This window comes from Perca flavescens, chromosome 2, assembly GCF_004354835.1.
Source record: "Perca flavescens isolate YP-PL-M2 chromosome 2, PFLA_1.0, whole genome shotgun sequence".
Classification (NCBI taxonomy): domain Eukaryota; kingdom Metazoa; phylum Chordata; class Actinopteri; order Perciformes; family Percidae; genus Perca; species Perca flavescens.
In genome coordinates this window covers 39,760,208-39,778,107 of record NC_041332.1, presented here as the reverse complement: position 1 = coordinate 39,778,107, position 17,900 = coordinate 39,760,208, and the positions used below count along the sequence as shown (strand labels likewise).

The 17,900-nt window shown below is 40.1% G+C and overlaps 1 protein-coding gene across 2 annotated transcripts; it reads left to right on the top strand.

The window, feature by feature from the left end:
* The first annotated feature begins 774 nt into the window (after positions 1-774).
* asb5b (ankyrin repeat and SOCS box containing 5b) lies at positions 775-17,687 on the top strand. 2 transcript variants are annotated; one of them, XM_028601066.1, is made up of 8 exons: positions 775-795; positions 2,970-3,159; positions 9,007-9,086; positions 13,944-14,051; positions 14,268-14,421; positions 15,164-15,298; positions 16,648-16,839; positions 16,963-17,687. In XM_028601066.1, exons 1-8 carry the CDS (start codon positions 790-792, stop codon positions 17,091-17,093), a joined length of 996 nt encoding a protein of 331 aa, XP_028456867.1. In that variant the 5' UTR covers positions 775-789; the 3' UTR covers positions 17,094-17,687. The 2 variants fall into 2 exon arrangements, with proteins under 2 accessions (XP_028456867.1, XP_028456876.1); XM_028601075.1 differs by lacking the exon at positions 775-795 and adding an exon at positions 5,676-5,809 and having other exon boundaries at positions 3,073-3,159.
* Positions 17,688-17,900: the final 213 nt, after the last annotated feature.

Sequence of the window (17,900 nt, the reverse complement as noted above, 5' to 3'; positions counted from 1 at the left end):
CAGCAAAGTAACTGTGACGTTATCTTTAATGTCAAAGCTTCATAAGATTCGAGTTGTTTGAGGCAGACGTGGACAAAGTCTTTTTTCCTGGGCTTAGTTACATAAACATTCTTGCCTTTAATTTCAATGTGCCGGTACTTCCAATTCGAGAACGCTACCTTTGAATTTCCCTGGCTAGTCACCATTGTCGCTTTCTTGAGTTTAGTGGTAGTCAGAGCATGCAGTGAGACAGCGTGAGCAGGGCATCGCTCTCTCCAGGCAGCTGATGTGTTGCAAAAGCCACCTCGCGTTTCATTCAACCAAATTGTAGTAACACGCCACTTTACATTCTCAGTAATTAATTAGATTAGCCTACTCCGTTACTGAAAAAATAACGCCGTTAGTAACGCCGTTATACTTAAACGCCGTTACTCCCAACACTAGTCATGACTAGCCGAATGCTGTGCAACGTGGAATCTCCCATGGTCCGATTTTGCCGGAAGAAAGCACTGAGCACTTAAGAGAAGCACTCAACGCAACAGACTAGCTAGTGCTTCCACAGGATATACACTAAAGAGATGGCAGATTATTCAACCGAATTTCAAAACATCAACAACGAACCCTTTCAGTTTGATGGACGTCCTTATCTTTTCGAGCCGGAATATAGGCCTACTGACGAAGTGCTACGGGAGTTCCGTGAAAGGGCTATGAGAGAGAGAGAGCGCTACTGGTAGTCAATGCAGCAACACATGCCTCGTACTTCGGGAAACTGGTGGTGTACCTGCAGACGTGAAGCTATGGCCACCAGAGATGGGAGTAAGTCACACATGGGCAAGTCACAAGCAAGTCTCAAGTCTTAACCTTCAAGTCTCAAGCAAGTCCAAGTCATTTTTTGTGACAATCAAGCAAGTCAAGTCAAGTCATAGCTTTGGTAAAGCAAGTCCCAAGTCAAGTCATACCAAAGTTTCCATTTTTAAACAAGCTAAAGACAGTGGTTATGAACTGCTGGAGTTTTATTTGCATTTTTTATTCAATATTCAAAAAACATTGCGTCCACATACATCTGAAGAGTTTAAATTAACACAGATAAAAAAGCACAGCCTAAAGCTGAGATTAGGCCAATAATAAATCAACATTGTTCAATATGCCTCAAACATGACATCAAATCATGAAATTCCTTCAACAGTTCAAGTATAATGGTTCCTAAGTCAAATAATATTCTTCAATCATGCCTCACTTTTATGAGACAGAAACACATCCTTTAACCTTTCCTTCTCTTAAAGAACAAAACATATTCTTTAAGAGTAGCTGAATCCTACCACCTTGGTATTAATATTGGTGAGTGAATGTGCGTGTGTGTGTGAGAGTGCTGAGTGCAGTGTGTTGTATGTGTGCCTAGCTTTATTCACATACTTAGGTCTGCATGTGTGTGTGTGTTTATGAGAGAGAGAGAGAAGTTTGTGTTGTGTGTGTATGTGTGCCTAGTTTTATTCGCTCTTACCGCCACCTTGAACAAAGAGGGGAGGGTGTGCTTATTCCTGGCCAAAAACTGTTCTCTCCATCACAAATGTCCAAATAGTGGTTCAGTTGAATATGGGGACTGGAACCCGAATGTCTCTCGATTTGAAGTCTCTAATGAAATTCGGCGTCGGAAATTTTTGTACTGCAGACCTTGCAAACTGCCGTTCGTTTTTTTCTTTGCCTGGTCAGATGTGTAATCCTTATAGCCAAACTTTATTTTCTGTGCAGAGGGACATAGGTGCCTAGCCTATAGGCTATCTTTCAACTCAGGACAGAGCCACTTCTCACAAATACAGATAGGATTGGAGATGAAAAGTTTAACTGGCACGTAACCGCGATCAGCGGTAAAAATGAACTGGCAGTCTGGCACACGTGGGTGGTCAGTATTTTCCGTATCGGCGCCCATGAGAGGGATCCATGACGTTAAGTTACTAGCCATAGCCAGTGTTGTTTACTGACGGTCTGCCGCCGCGCGCCGCTTCATCATGTCAACGGTTCCTGCGCATGCAACAGCACTAAAATCGTAAAGTTAACTCCTCCTCAATATCAGAGGCGGAAAAAAATATATTTATTAAACAGAAAATCAAGTAATTTCAAGTCAAGTCAAGTCGAGTCTTTTATGAATGTTAAGCAAGTCTCAATTCCTAAAATTTGCGACTCAAGTCTAACTCGAGTCAAGTCATGTGACTTGAGTCCCCCATGTCTGATGGCCACTGAACAGGAGTGTCTGTGCGCCTGCATGTAAACATGAACGCGACTGTCTTTATAATCTATCTTTTCAATAAACTATCTGAACAACATTCTCAATGCTTCGGTTAACATTTAGGGACCCTCATTATGCTAACGTTAAGGTGTGGTGATATTTTGAGTCTTTTTAGTGGTATTAAATAGTGATTTAATTTGAGTGTCCCTGTGCCCCATATACTAGCGTTGTAAGCTAATCAGCAGTCTGCGCTAGCATGTTCCAAGCTACAAACACATTCAATTAATTATTAATTAATTGAATAATTAATTACCCATCTGTTAACCCCTAAGTTTGTTTTGTGCCGGAATTGTCCTTTAAACTGTATTGACTCAGTTATATATTTAATGCCTCATTTATTCATTTCAAGGATGTATTTCATAGGCATATTTATTTATTTGTGTATTATGTATTTATTTCATATTGTATAAAATTGCATTCCATAAGGTCCTGGTGTTGGTAAGCACTCTGTAACCTCTCTCTCACACACACACACACACACACACACACACACACACACACACACACACACACACACACACACACACACACACACACACACGGCTGTCAGTGTCCACTTTAAGGACAAAAATAGTTTCTCTCGTCCACACGTGGGCGCGCATGTGAGATGGTCATGTGCGTTGAACACAACAACAACAAAGCCATTCAGCCAATCAGATTTCTCCACTAGATTCCCAGCCCTGCCTTTCGCCGCTTGTCTGTTCAGGCAGGCTCGCGCTCCGCTGCTGCAGTCTGTGTTTTGAGGGGTAAGCGCGTGAGGTCCAACCTTGGGAAGATGCCAGAGGTTCCGTCCGGAGCTTCAGAGATGTCCCGGAAAAGAGGCGCTGAGCCCGGATCGCTACCCGAGCACGTCCTGGAGAGGAAAAAGGCCTGCTGGGGCATTCTGACTAGTCAAGGTCGGTACACTGCTGTGCTGTGGTTAAAAGCACACGTTGTTTGCCGCTGGGCAAAGGTAGAGATTTGCTACCAGAGGATGGTCAAACCTTGAAAATATAGTACAGTCGTGTAAATTAACACAAAAGCATTGAGGAATAAAAGTAACAGCATAAATAATGTAACATCTTATACAAGTAGCTAAATGTGTATGACATTTGATACTGGGGCTTCACACTCATTTTGCCCCCCATATTTACAACTCTTGACAGCCTGATTTCATTTTTGGCTTTCAGGTTTACATACCAAAAAAGCATTTATAAACCACGTATACTATATCCTGTCTGTCACTGTATAACAGCATATACAGTGCTTTTTTTGTGTTTTTGTTGTTCATTTCTGAATTGAAATTTTAAAAAATTGGTTACAAAGAGGAGTCAGGAAATAAATAAGTGAGCCCTTAATCAGTGCTATCTTTAAGAGTCCAGCCACTTTCTGCAGCTAATGTTTAGGAGTGCTTCGCATGATGAAAGAGGGACTTTGAATTGCCTGCAGTATCGTTATTGTAGTTCTTTCCTGTAGTAGCCTACAACATTGAAGGAAATGTGATCTGCCAAAAAACACCGGACAATGTAAATGTAGATTGAAAGCAACTTTTAGATTATTATCTATACTGGGAACTTTTGCACATGTCCTGTTAATATATTTTTGCACATTTTGTACAAAACTGTACAGGTAATTAAAAATAGTTATATTTTACATATCTGGTTAAAGTACTTGTTGTAGTATTTTAATATTAAATATTTTTTAATATACTTTGTTTGGTAATTTTTCTATTCTATATTTATGTTTTTGACTGTTGTAGTAATTGGCTTTATTTTTTATTTTCTCTTAATATGGTTATTGCATGCAACACTAAGGCAAATTCCTTCTATGTGGAAACATACAAAATCTAAATTTTGGCATTTCAAGATTTGTGTGCAAGCCAGGGACAGAGTGAGAGAGTATAAGAGAGCGAAATGATATTACTCCTTATTGTGATTGAATGCTTCCTGCCACAACATTGATTTTAGCCATTAAATAAAAAGGTCTATTTTGGCTTAATACTATTACTATTACAGTTATGATAATATATTAATATAACAACATGCAGAGTTTAAATTTGATTAAAATCAAAATGGGATCAATTCAGTATGTAGCTTCACATCCATCATATGACTTTTGGGCAATGTCAAACCAATTTCATTGTTAATTAGGGCTCTTTCACACTGACTGCGTGGCATGAGCGTGTCAGCTGCGTGGCGTGTCCATTTTTATTTCGGCTCCCAACAGGTTAGAGCTTTCACACTGCCTGCGTGACACGCATGTCTCAGGCGCTGTATGAGCCACGCCGAAAACGCGTGCATGCTAGAAATAGGACCGACGCCTATTTTTAACGCGACACGCAAGCCTGTTGGAAGCGTTTCCAGGCGAAATAGAGTATGGAAAGATGTTTATATGTAATGTTGACACAAATACATAGCCTATTAATAAATTACATTGATGTTTGAAAGTCTCTAGGTTTTGACATAAAAATGCAGATATAAATGTAATTTAAAAAAATAATAATACATAATTATCGATTTTCAAATATTGCACCTGTCAATACAGAACGAAATATTCTGTAGCCTATTTTGCCGTCAATAGTGCCGACGTTGTGTTTGATGTAATCAAATCAGTATATATATTTATGTTTAAAATGAAGTATACTACTGCTTGAGTGCAGTAAATCAATGGGAAACATACATGTGTACAGACAAGGCTAGCAGCAGCAGCACCGCGTCAGACACGTTTCTGTTGTGCAAAGACAGAAAACGCCACACAGCCGCCACGCAACGGACACGCAACAGAAATACCACGCTCACGCCACGCAGCCATTGTGAAGCCGGCCTTAGTAGGATATGGTATACGGCAGATGCCGTGGAACAGGCAGGTGCAGTGGAACGAGCGGCAGGTGCCATGGAAGCAGTGGCATGTTGGTGGCAACAGCGGCAGCTGTCAAAAACTGTAGGCTGAGGGGGAGGTGGGGGCATGGGCTGTGCTGCCGCTGCTGGGGCAAACACTGTTTAGTTGTGGGTATCATAGCAACGTTTGTATCCGGTTTCCCTTTTTGAATGACAGATAGAATACCGCTGCCTGCTAGCACGGAGAGTTATTTCCTCTCACGCAGGTGTAGAACATACGTGTTACTTGGCGGTCAGTTGTAGTCTTGGCTGTGTTCAAGTGCATTCAAGTGCGGTAACGTGAAGTGACCCCACAGTCGACCTGCGTCGCCACTAGTTCTTGGCCGTCTGCTTTGTGTGTCCTCCACTGGCATGCACCTGGTCCTCCTCCTTCTGGTACTGGTTTCTAAGGCTGCTCTCTGTCCTTGATAAACACAATCGTCTTGGCTGTAGCATGGGCATATCTGCTGTTGCTGATACACTTGCTGATTGCCTCAGCAATGGAAGTGATGACCTGGTCATAGCTCCAGACTCTAGTCTGTGTCTGTGTTCTTCAGGCTGCAGTTGAAGACCTTCACAGGACTCTTCACTGTTTTTTCCGTGATGGACGGAATCTGGTCTTGTCCAACCCTAAAGTGGAACTTGTCAGTGACCCTCCCTCTCTACAGAATCAAGGACTGTGACTTTGCAGGTTTGAAACTCATGCACACCCACAACATGAGCTTCTTTAAACCCTCCAGGATCCTCTTGGCTCCTGGCACTGCTGGTGTTGTCAGAGTGAATCATCCATTAAGGCTCGGATACTGTAGGTGGTCCAGACTCCAGACTTACTGAGGGGGACCCGGCATGATGACTTAACAGCATATTCATTGGCAGCACGAAGAGGGTCACCAATCAGTTAGCAGACCAGAGGAGAAAATCAAGCCTAACTTGTTGTAATAGTCCAGAATGAGGTCTTTCACCTCCTGGGGTATCATGTGGTGTCTCTCCAGTGCAGTTTGTTGAATATTGAGCCATAGGCATTGGTAAGATGTAGCCACAGTACAGCCAGGTCCCCAGCCCCCTCTTGCCTCCCTGATGAGCTGGTTCACTACACTAGTGTGTTCAAAGCACCCAGGGACGCCCAGTATGCCTCTCATCTGTCCGACGTGTTGATGTAGTTGTTGCTCAGCAGGAAATTGGAACGTCTCTTGGACACAACACTAGAGAAGATCCTGCTCTCCATGCTGAGCAAAGAGATGATCCAAAATGTCAGTGTTCTCCCAGTGTACCTCCATTACTGGGCGATCTTACCTCTCTTTCAGATCACCTTCAGGGCCCTCCAAAGCCAATGGAGTAGCTTTGGGATGTTCTTATAGACCATGTAGGGCCTGGTGCTGAGCTAGATCTCGCTGTGTTCTCTCAGCAATACATGGACCCAGTGGTTGGTCTCTCCTGGTGTCGCTGTAGGTGAACTTAAGGTAGTTGTTGATGGTCCTCTGGCACAATCATTACACATGTATATTATATTCATGTATAACTTGGCTCAAGAGCTACTGTAGGACAACATATTATGTGAAGTCAAAGGTGGCAAGTAAGAATGAAGAACAGTGGTGTAAACTATATGCACAGGCCAACATATTGCTTTGCAAGTAGAGTATGTGTTTTGTCAATGTAAAATGTTTGCTCTCTGAACAGCTACTCATCAAGCTCTGAAAACACTGTTGAAATAATAATTTTTTTGAATGATTTGTAAGTTGAACTGTTGTGTTTTTTACCTTGTATGTAGGGCTGCAATTATTTTGGTCAATATTGAAAGCACGATTATTTAATATGATTACTCATTGACTTTTGGAAAGATGCATTTACGAACTTAAAAAACAGTGAAACAATTAAACAAATCAACAATGAAAACACATGAACTGTAAAGTTTCCCTAAATACCTTTACCATTGAACTTTTGGAATTCCCCTTTAAAAAATAATATTAAAAAAATATTTAAATGTTGGCTGAGGGAGTTTAGCCTTTTGGAGGGGCGAAAGTGTGTGTGTCATTTAGAACACAAGACAAAATAATTGTTTTTCTCAATTACACTGTTTTGGTGATCGTTAGGAGCTAAAATCGCCATAAAAATTTGATTAATTGCACAGCCTTACTTATATGTCTTATCTTCTTTTTGCTATGGACCCTCTTGTGAGTCTGGAATAAAGTTTGCATTAAATAAAAATTAAATAGACAGCCAGTTGGGAGGAAATGTTGGTTTTGATAGGTGGTCAGTAATGTCATCATCTAAACAGTCCCCATAACTTGAATTGGTGCAGTACATACATATCAGGCCAATATAATTTGTTTATACATAAACAAAAACCCTATCCCAACATATATGCCAATATCAACATATATTCTGCAGTTACCTAATATTGGCTGATATATCATCCCAGCAAATGAATCTGTTCCAGACTTGACTCATAAAATCTAAGCTAATGAGATGTCTGGATTTGTGAAGTAAAAACAAAGAAAATTGAGGAACATGAAAGGAGACAAAGGTATGAAGGGGAAATGATGGACAAATGATGGACAGTGTTGCAGTGACAGAGAGGATGGCATTCAGACAGGTAGTTTATATGTCAGGTAAAGAGGGAGCTCATCTCATCATGTGTTACATTTTCTCATGATCTTCCCAAAATGGCAGCTGGCATGTACAGAGGTCAGGGACAGAAATCACCTCAAAGACCTTCTAAATAGCCGCTTTAACGGTATACTCTCAGCAGATTAGATGATAATAGCAAGGCTTTAAAACATGTTTTTCTTGGTACCTATTAGGCTAATAGCAGATTCACACAACATGGCTCCGTCTGCAGCCAGTCAGTTATCCAGCTACTTATTCAGTTCGCTAGTAAGTTAGCTAGTAGTTATTATTAGTATTTGCAGTGTGTTGTCAGTGTGGCCAGTAGGGTGATCTTCCAGTCTGACAGACCCTACACAAGGACAAGCTGACGGTGTGGAGGTGCTTTCACTTCCATTTCATTCATAAAATGTCTTATATCTACCAGTGGCTGGATGTGCCATGGGGAGACGGAGATATGGGTATGCAGTAGATAAGACTGTGTGTGTTTATGTGGTATATACTGTGGTGCAGTTATTGATGCCACAGCTGTTGAAAGAAAGCTCACTAGCACTAAATATAACCACAGGGAGAAATGCTAAAGTCATGCTGAAGTGCTACAGATTCTGTTTTGAGCTGATATTTTCCTTTATACAACTCTTAGCTCTGAGCACGTAATTTGATTGGGTAAGAGCATTCCGTGAGTGCTAATATAGAGTATAACATCACTGGGACTTTTCAACTATATATGTGTAGCTTCTCTTTACAAGTGTTCACTGTTAATTACATTAACATTACTGCGCCTATCTATCTTAGATTTTAACAAACTTAGCTCCGCAAAGATAAACATATTTCACCACCCAAGACAATTGTGATTGGTCTGAAGAAATCCAAACAAGCCAGAGATTTTTTTTCCCTATCCCGGAATGTTTAGGCGGTATAGCCAGACCATGCTCCAACACTGACATAGCGAGACTAGTATCCTTCTGACAATCCATAACTGCTATTTAAAGCCTCAGCAATAGTTGGAAAAGGTAATTTTGTAGGGAAAGTAGTATCCCTTGCATACTTTGCTGTCTATCACAATGTCATTTTAGATACTACAAACGGGAGTCACCAAATAATTTTTCAAATCTTACAAATAGTGCTTTAAAAAAGAATATAATACAACTGAAGTTCAGTGGCATAATGGGACATGGACAATGGAGAATGCGTATTATGTAGCTAACTGAGTGTGTCAGTTAAGTGGTATATTTTGCTACATAACAAAACTGTTTGTCTGTTTCCTTGTTTGTGTGTGTCCAGGGTCCTGGGCAGATCGCTCCCCTCTCCATGAAGCAGCTTCTCAGGGTCGACTGCTTGCCCTACGCACTCTGCTGGCCCAGGCAATGTCCTTACACACACACACACACACACACACACACACACACACACACACACTTGGAAACTGAATTAGGGCCTTAGTCCATATAGCATTTTTTTATGGCAGAAAAGCGCTGGCTGGCAGTTGGGAGCACTTCATCCCAGCGCTTCATTAAAAAGCGCTGGCTGCATTTAGGTTTTGTTTCTATAAGGACATTAACTATAGCTAGGTAGCTAACTTAATGCTACATTAACACAGATATCAACAAGATTACGTGTATGGTGATAAAAAGCACAACACTCACTAGCCACATCCAAAACCAAGCTGATCACAAGAAGCATGAAACAGCTTTTAGGCAGCAATCACACCAAGACACATTACTACAGACGTGGCTGCTTCAAAAACGCCTTGGCAAAGCGCGTCAGGCAAAACAGTGAGGTGCGCCGGTACAGCAAAGCTATCAAATGTGATTAACAAAGAAGAAAAACCCATACACACTAATCTCCTGTTGTCTCCCCAATGTCCCCCTTTACTCTCAAAGACAGTAGCCTACATGAAGCTGTCACAACATTCAATTAATTTCAATTTTATTTATAGTGTCAAATTATAACAGAAGTTATGGCAGGACACTTTACAGATAAAAGTAGGTATAGACCACACAAACATTTACAGAGACCCAACAATTCCCCCAAGAGCAAGCATTTGGTGCGACGGCGGCGAGGAAAAACTTCCTTTTACACGGTTTCTGCAGGTTTCACTTTAAGTCAAATTTAAGCTTTTTTAAGACATTTTTAAGACCATTATGAATCAAAGTTAAGTCCTATCTGTTAACATGTTATTTCCTACAATGTTCACTGGCAGAAGGTACTTTCTGGTGTGTGCAGGTTAGCACGTGTGGTGTGAGTATCAGTTGGTGTGTTGGTGGATGGTGGACACATGAGTCCTAGCTAGGGATGTAACGGTATGAAAATTTAACCTCACGGTGATAGTGACCAAAATGATCACGTTTTCGGTATTATCGCGGTATTTTTAAAAATGTGGTCAATATGTTCAGAAAGCACTGATAGGCCTAGGATAGGATAGACACAAGCTGAAATAGTTTCAAAAAGTGTAACAGTGTTTATTATATTACAAAAATATAGGCAAAAGAAAAATATGTAAACAAATCAAAGAAACACCACTAATTATATACTTGTTTTCTTCATAATCAAAATTAAAATGTAGAACTGTACACATGAACACTTTAAGGTAAAATTTAATTATCACGGTTTTCTGTATTAAAACGGTAATTGTTATTGTCAACATTTTTATCACGGTTTACCGTTACACCGGTAATTATTACATCCCTAGTCCCAGCTAGCTGTGTACCGAATAAAAGTTTGAACTGAATAAACGTTGTGTTTATTACAAGTAACACTATCAGGACATTAAAAAATAAAAACAAAAAAAAACAGATGTCAGACTCCGGAAAACATTGTCTGAAACAATTCCCAAATTTCCTCATTTGCATTATAGGACTGGTGTCTAGTCTAGCTTTGTCAGACCCTCCTCCAAAGCGTGCTGAAGGAGGGTCTGGCTACTCCACATAGCATTTGGGCATATGAGGTTTTTTTTTTTTTTTTTAAGATTATTTTTTTTTTGCATTTCCGCCTTTTAATGGACAGGGCAGGTGAGAAAGGGGAGAGAAGGGGAAGACGTGCAGGAAATCGTCACAGGTCAGAGTCAAATCTTTCCCCAAAACATAGTTTAGTTCTGCTCGTATAACATGAGGCCTCAATATTTCACAATTCTTTTCAATTCTTTTAACTTTTTCAACAATTTACAGATCAACAACACTGCCCGACAGTTTCAATCAATACTCGGCCACATAACTGGTTCATTGACAACGTCATCTGTCATGTAAAACAAGACTCAAGTTATTTCCTTACTTTAGTGTGATGATTCATGTTATAAAAATGTTTAACATATAAATAAATCGCATTAACAAGCCCTAAAGCATTATTGGCCATAACAAGAGAAAACCATGAGGGAACAACAACTTGACAACAGTAACAAGTTGTTATAGAAATAAAACTGCGCCTGCAGCCATGTAGCGGGTTATGAATTGATTATTTTAATCCATATATCTCATATAACGACATAATACAATACAGGCAGAGTAGCCACATACCTTACTGTTATCCTCTGGCGGTCCTACACTATTGAACTCCCTAAAGCAGAAGAAGTGACCGGATACTTTAGCACTCGTTGAGTTGCGGGCTCATCCACGGAAGACCGATCCACAGGGCTATATCCATAGGGGCTATATCATCCACTCGCGAGGCAGAGGCAAAGACACTATAGCACCGGCGCTGGTCGCGCTAGCCGCGCTAACCGCGCTAGCATCCTGCGGTGGACGAGACAAAGATGTGCTCGGCGTTGTGGATCTCAGCTCTCCTTCATCTCTTGGTTGCAGTGAGGACTCTGAGACCGCTCGTGCACGTTTAAGGTACCTAAACAACGACTGTTGAAACCACCTTGTCCTTTACTGGAAATGATTTTCACACTCTCAGATCACTGGGAGCTAGCCTAGCATACCGACAAGCTACATCCGATCCGAACCTCACTGTCTGCTGAACTTGCACAAAAACATAAAATTAGACATGACCAGTTTTTTTAAATTGATTTTGACAACTAAACATTTAGACAATTTTAGCACAAATTATGAGATTATTTGCCGATTTTTAATAATTCTTCACCAAATTATAATATATGAATTAATTAATGTTTTTTGAGGAAATGTTTAGGGTGGGCCTGTTAAAAAGTGGGTGGGCCTAGGCCCGTCAGGCCCACCCATAACGCCGTGCCTGGTATAAACATAAGTATAAACATCAGGCCGCTTACGTAGGCTACGGTGAAAGCACAACCATAAAACAAGACTAGTGCAGCTAGTGCAGCTTCACGGTTGAACAGCAAAAAAAATGTCCCACGTACTGTCCCAGTCAAGCTGGCACATATGTTTCAGTGTCTTTATTATTTATCTTATTACATTGAAAAGGTATTAAGAGATATTTTGTTGACGCTGGATTTTTTAACACAGAAGAGGTCATATTTAGAACATTATTTCATATTATTTATTTATTTTAAAAGAGAGCTATTATTTTGTTACAGGTTGTTACATATTTTATTTTATTTTATTACAGAAGTTATTTTTGCACCATTGAGGCATAATAAAGCATGTTCATTAACCTCTGAGAAGCCTGTCTGGACTTGTCTCAAGGCCGGGCTGAGTGTCCTCTTTTTTGGAAATCAAAATACACACAAACAAATACACAAATACTGTACATACACCCAACATTCCCAGTTTAATTGCTTTCTTACATAAGAAGCAGTAGGTGTCAAATACGTTGTTAGCAACTGGCTTTAACAAAGCCCTAAATTCAGTTTTTTCAAGCCAAACTTGCACTTCCCCATAGCTGAAGAATAAAATCTGTTTTAGGTCTGTGGTACAATCCGAAAGAGACTCGCACCAATAACGTGAGCATTAGAGGTAGAGTTACATGGACATTAAGAAATTAAGACCTGTGTAAAATTATTACCTAGAACACAATACGTCAGTGAATTTAAGACGTTTTCAGGCCACTTTTGGGGGGGACTATATGGCCTTTATTTGATGCTGGAGGGCAGACTGCAGTGTAACATCCTCTCTGCTGAGAAGGTGATTGGCTAAAATCTTCTGTCCTTCCAGGACCTGTACATCTTCAAGACCCTGAAGCGGGCCTGAAAGATTGTGGCTGATCCCCCACTCCCCAAAACAAACAAACGTTTTGAACCCCTCCCCTCTGGCAGAAGGTTGCAGTTCATCAGGACATCACAAACACAGTTTCTTCCCATCTGCAGTCGGCCTCATTAACAAGGCCTGAGACCCCCACTGATACAGACTCTTAACCCCCACCTCACCCTCAGTCACTACACTTTACGTTATTGTACATTCTGGACTATATACCTGTCCATTGCACAACTGATCGTTTGCACATCCCTCAACATTTTTGCACATCCTGCACTAAACCATACAGCCTTCTCTTATTGTTAAACCATTATATTGCACATATTTGTGTTTGTATGTATTGTCTATTACCTTATGTTATGTATGCACTACCTACCAAGGCAAATTCCTTGTAAGTGTTACTTACTTAGCAATAATACTTAGCAATAATTCCTTTTTTGTGATTCTGCTTTGCCAGCAATTACTAGAAGGTGTACTGAATGCATCAAATTATCTTGCCAAATTGAATTGACAAATAAACCACTAAATGTGATACACAAAGCTGTTTATTTTTGGTGCATTAATTAGTCTCTGTACAGGTTATTCTTCTCCAATGTTAGAGAGTACATTGTACAAACTATATCTAAGATGCCATTCTTGGTTGTGTGACCTTTGTGAGTAAAAGAAGAGCTTTTTTCAAATCGGTTTTAATGTAAGGACTGATACACTAATGATAAAAAAGTACAACTGGTGTGTTTGTGTCACTGCTGTGTAATATACAGTTAGTTAACAACTACCAATTTGTACTGTTCTGGAAAATGTGTTCATGATCCAAAATAGTGTTTTATAAAACTAGTATCTAAATAATCAATGTAGAAACATGTTGCAATGAGTTTGCTTGCTGTCAATGGTGTACATTAAGAACCAGTATTTGTTTGCAGAAAAAAACATCACCTAAAGACAGAAGTCTGGGAATCTGGGCAATGTGCCAATACTCCATTAACTATCATTTACTCAGGATTAAATCAAATAGAAAAACTGGCTCACACAAGTCAAATAAAAAGACTGATTCAAACAAAGCACTGTGCTTCCTAAACATCTAAAGTCATAATGCTGTGTGCTTTGATTCTTAAGGGATATCACGCCAACATTGTCACCATTGATCATGTAACCCCTCTCCATGAAGCCTGCCTGTCAGGACATGTAGCCTGTGTCAGAGCATTAATACATGCTGGAGCTAATGTAAGTATTCTTCATCTTATCACCACCACTATTATTATACGTTCACCATGTGTCCACCCTAAAAGACATTATCATATATCATTAAACAGCTGCTGACTTCCAATTATACACCATTGTATGTGTGTGTGTGTGTGTGTGTGTGTGTGTGTGTGTGTGTGTTAGTTAGATATTGTAACGCTTTTGAATTGCTCTGATCTACAGTATGTGTGTGTCTAGGTGAATGCTGCTACCATCGATGGTGTCACTCCTCTGTACAACTGTTGTGCTTCTGGGAGTGTCGGTTGTATGGAACTGCTGCTGCAGAATGGAGCACACACCCACACACCACACACACACTTCCCCTCGGCTCTCCACGAAGCCTGCAAGAGAGGTAAATACACAAAACATGAACTTTGTGTGCAGTTTATGATTCAACAGCTCAGTATCCAGAGGTAATGTGTGGATATAGTTGGATTATTCTGCTGTGTGTCAAGGCATCAATCTATCATGCACAATATCTCGAACACCCCATGACCAGATTTTGGTCTCACTTGAACATGGTGGCATTTTCAAAATAAAATAGATCAGCTAAGGCTGCAACTAACAATTATTTTCTTTCACAAATTTATAATCTCTCGATTATTTTCTCGATTAATCGATTAGTTGTTTGGTCTATAAAATGTCAGAAAATGGTGAAAAATGTCAATCAGTGTTTGTGCAAAGGCTCAAGTGATGTTAGCATGTACAGAGCATGTACAGCGAGTGTTCACTCAGACCATGCCCCCTTTTTCCAACATGCCCTGGCTTGCAGAGAACGGCTGTCAGTTGAGTTTCAGTTCATAAATTAGTTGACAACTAATGAATTAATCTTTAAAGCTCTAAGATCAGCTAAAGGCAGCTACAACATGTATAGTCAGATTGTAATGTTTAACTACAGTTGAAAGGTCACGTCCTGGAGAAAACCTGCTACGGAGAGCAAAACGATACTGCTCAATATATTAAAAGCACCAAAAGCTGTTTACGTTTACACTTCAATTTAAACATATTACTTTATCATTGAATTCAACGTTTGTGGGTTCTGCATCGTGTGTGTGTGTGTGTGTGTGTGTGTGTGTGTGTGTGTGTGTGTGCAGGTAACAGCCAGTGTGTAGAGTCCCTGCTGTCTCATGGGGCAGATCCAGACTATGAAGTGTCCCACTTGGGTTCTCCTCTCTACATGAGCTGTCTACACCGACACACAGCCTGCTCAAAGATTCTGCTTCACAGAGGTGTGTCTTATGTATGGCAACTTTCTGCCATTTCAACTTGTAGCACACCTTTGTTACCTCCTGTACTGGGAGTAGGTGCCCACAGTTTTCTATGATTGTTTTGGTCTTGTTGGTACAGAAAATAAGCAGCTTTAGCCAATGTGCTTAAAGCATTGCCAAGTTAACCCCTTAACGCAGACTGTCGCTAATTTGCATCAAACCCCTTCCATTCCGACTGCAGGCGAGATAGCATGTGTATTCCCCCAAGCCGGTTTGTTTACATTCGATACATACCTAGGAACCTTTTGCACGCACTGGTTTTTCGTAGGACTGGTCGGAGTGGGAACGACATCTGGTTCACGGAAGCAAAATTAACCCTTACCCTAACCCTAACCCTAAAAAGACTACTGTCAATGTTAGGGAGTAGGAGAGTGTTTTCTTTCCTGCTGTTGTCAAGATTCATTTATTTGTCAATTACTTTGTGACATGAATAAAATCTACATATCTGAGATGGGAAAATGTGTTTTATTAATTTTACCATTTTGTAAAGAATTTTACCATGAATGCCTGTTGTCGCTAATTTGCATCATATCTAAATTTATATCTATTCTATATGCTATAGACAAATTAACAATCTCAACTTAATTTAGCATCAGCTTGGAGCCAGAAACACACATAATACATTTTTTTATATAATTGTGAATAAATTCATGCGTTACGGGGTTAATGCTGCAATGTGTGCGGTGATTCTCAATCTGCAGTACTAGCAACCCCATCACATTAAAGAGAATGTTTTGGTTTAGTGGTAAAATATATAATATATTTAATAAATATATATAAGTATTGCTTAATGCAACTTTGGTCAAAATGTTTGGTCAAAAATATTTTTAATATTAAGTTTTTCTGACCACCAAACACCCTTTTAGGATTCTTCTCTGTTTTTTGTTATTCCACATTAGCTGCATAGATGCAAAGCTCTCAGCCTGTGGTTTTGAACTTTTTTGGATTGTGACCCCATTGAAATTAAGCAATTTTTCTTTGTGACCACTTGTCACAGGCCTGAAGAGATGAAAGGATGCAGTGTTGAACAAGAACAATGCAAAAAGGACAGAAACATTTATTTTTTCTTTCTCATACCTGTAATTAACCTCTGAGCCCACAGGATTATCTTGGGACCTGACCCCCAGGTTGGGATCTACTATTCTAGGCTGTTCCTCTGTGATGAACTCTAATAAAGGGTCTAATTCTACAGTACTTTGTTTCACTGCATAGGGTGAAATTCTTCTTCTTCTCTTCTATCTACACTATGACTACATTTAGTATTTCATATATTTTCTTCTCTCCTCTTCTATTGTTTATGTCTTCTCTAGGAGCCAATGTTAATGTAGGCAGAGGTGGTGACAGTCCTCTGCACGCCTCTGTCAGACAGGACTGTGCCGATCAGGTGTCACTGTTACTGGATTATGGAGCTGATGTCAACATCAGAGACAGTAATGATCAGCGGCCTGTGGAGCTAGCGCCTGTTGGTGGAAAAACACAACAGCTGCTACTGACATTTGAAGGTAGGCCTACTGCTATATCTTCTACTGCAGTGATTCTCAATACTGACGCAAGAAAGTTACCACTCGAAATTCAAGCTGAGCAGTATCCCAACAGTAAGAGGATATCATTCTGTCTCTCTCTAGTTTCTCCGAGGAATCTCTGCCAGTTGTGTCGTCTCCAGATCAGGAACCTGATTGGTCAATCCAGACTGAAACTGCTCCCCCTCCTTCCTCTCCCTTCACTGCTCACTCACTATCTGGAGCACATAGGATGATGGGCACACATACACATGCAGCATGAAAGGGAAAAGCAACTGCAATTCAGATGCAATTCTGTTAACATTTTAAATTAGATGTGCCAAGCCCCTTATAACCACATGTGATGTTTACACATCACAATGTTTTACACTGTATGGTTGAGTTTGGCTACTACAATGTCATTACATCCAAATACACTGCATTTAATCTACTGCACGCTGTACTCTGGTACATAGTGCAATGCCTTTGTGTTGCCATAATTGGCACAATCTGTGTTTATTTAAAATGTTTATTCAATATGACTTACACACAATATGTCATTTTGTAAATAGTGGACTTTCCATTGGCAAGTGCTTGCCTTCAGGTGTCAATAAATGATCCCCCAGCCTTCACATTTTTAAATCACGACTTAAAACTCACTTTTATTCATTGGCCTTTAAACCTGCTTGAGAGGTGTATTCTGCATTTTCATTTTCCAGTTTGTTACTTGTTTTAAATGTTCGTTTTGTTACACTTGTTTATAATCTGTCCTAAATCATGTCAATGTCCAGCACTTTGGTCAACCTGGTTGTTTTAAATGTGCTTTACAAATAAAGTTGGACTGGATTGGATTGGATTGGATGGCATGACTTTACCGACCTGTACAGCAGCCTAACCGCAGTGGGCATAGAGGAGGGTTGCATTAGTTTGCTAAAACCGTAAATGACGGCAGTAGTTTAGTTGAATGAATCTCAGTCTGTCATTACACTTTTAGCATATTGTGTTAACATTGTCAAAAGGTCATTTAGAAAGTGTTTCAGAATGTGAATAATCATTTGCGGTTG

What these genes read in the sequence shown, in the direction of transcription:
- asb5b (XM_028601066.1), top strand. An exon ending in GGGCATTCTGACTAGTCAAG is followed by an intron (nt 3,160 to 9,006) that starts GTCGGTACACTG and finishes GTGTGTGTCCAG; the next exon opens with GGTCCTGGGCAGATCGCTCC. An exon ending in GCTGCTACTGACATTTGAAG is followed by an intron (nt 16,840 to 16,962) that starts GTAGGCCTACTG and finishes GTCTCTCTCTAG; the next exon opens with TTTCTCCGAGGAATCTCTGC.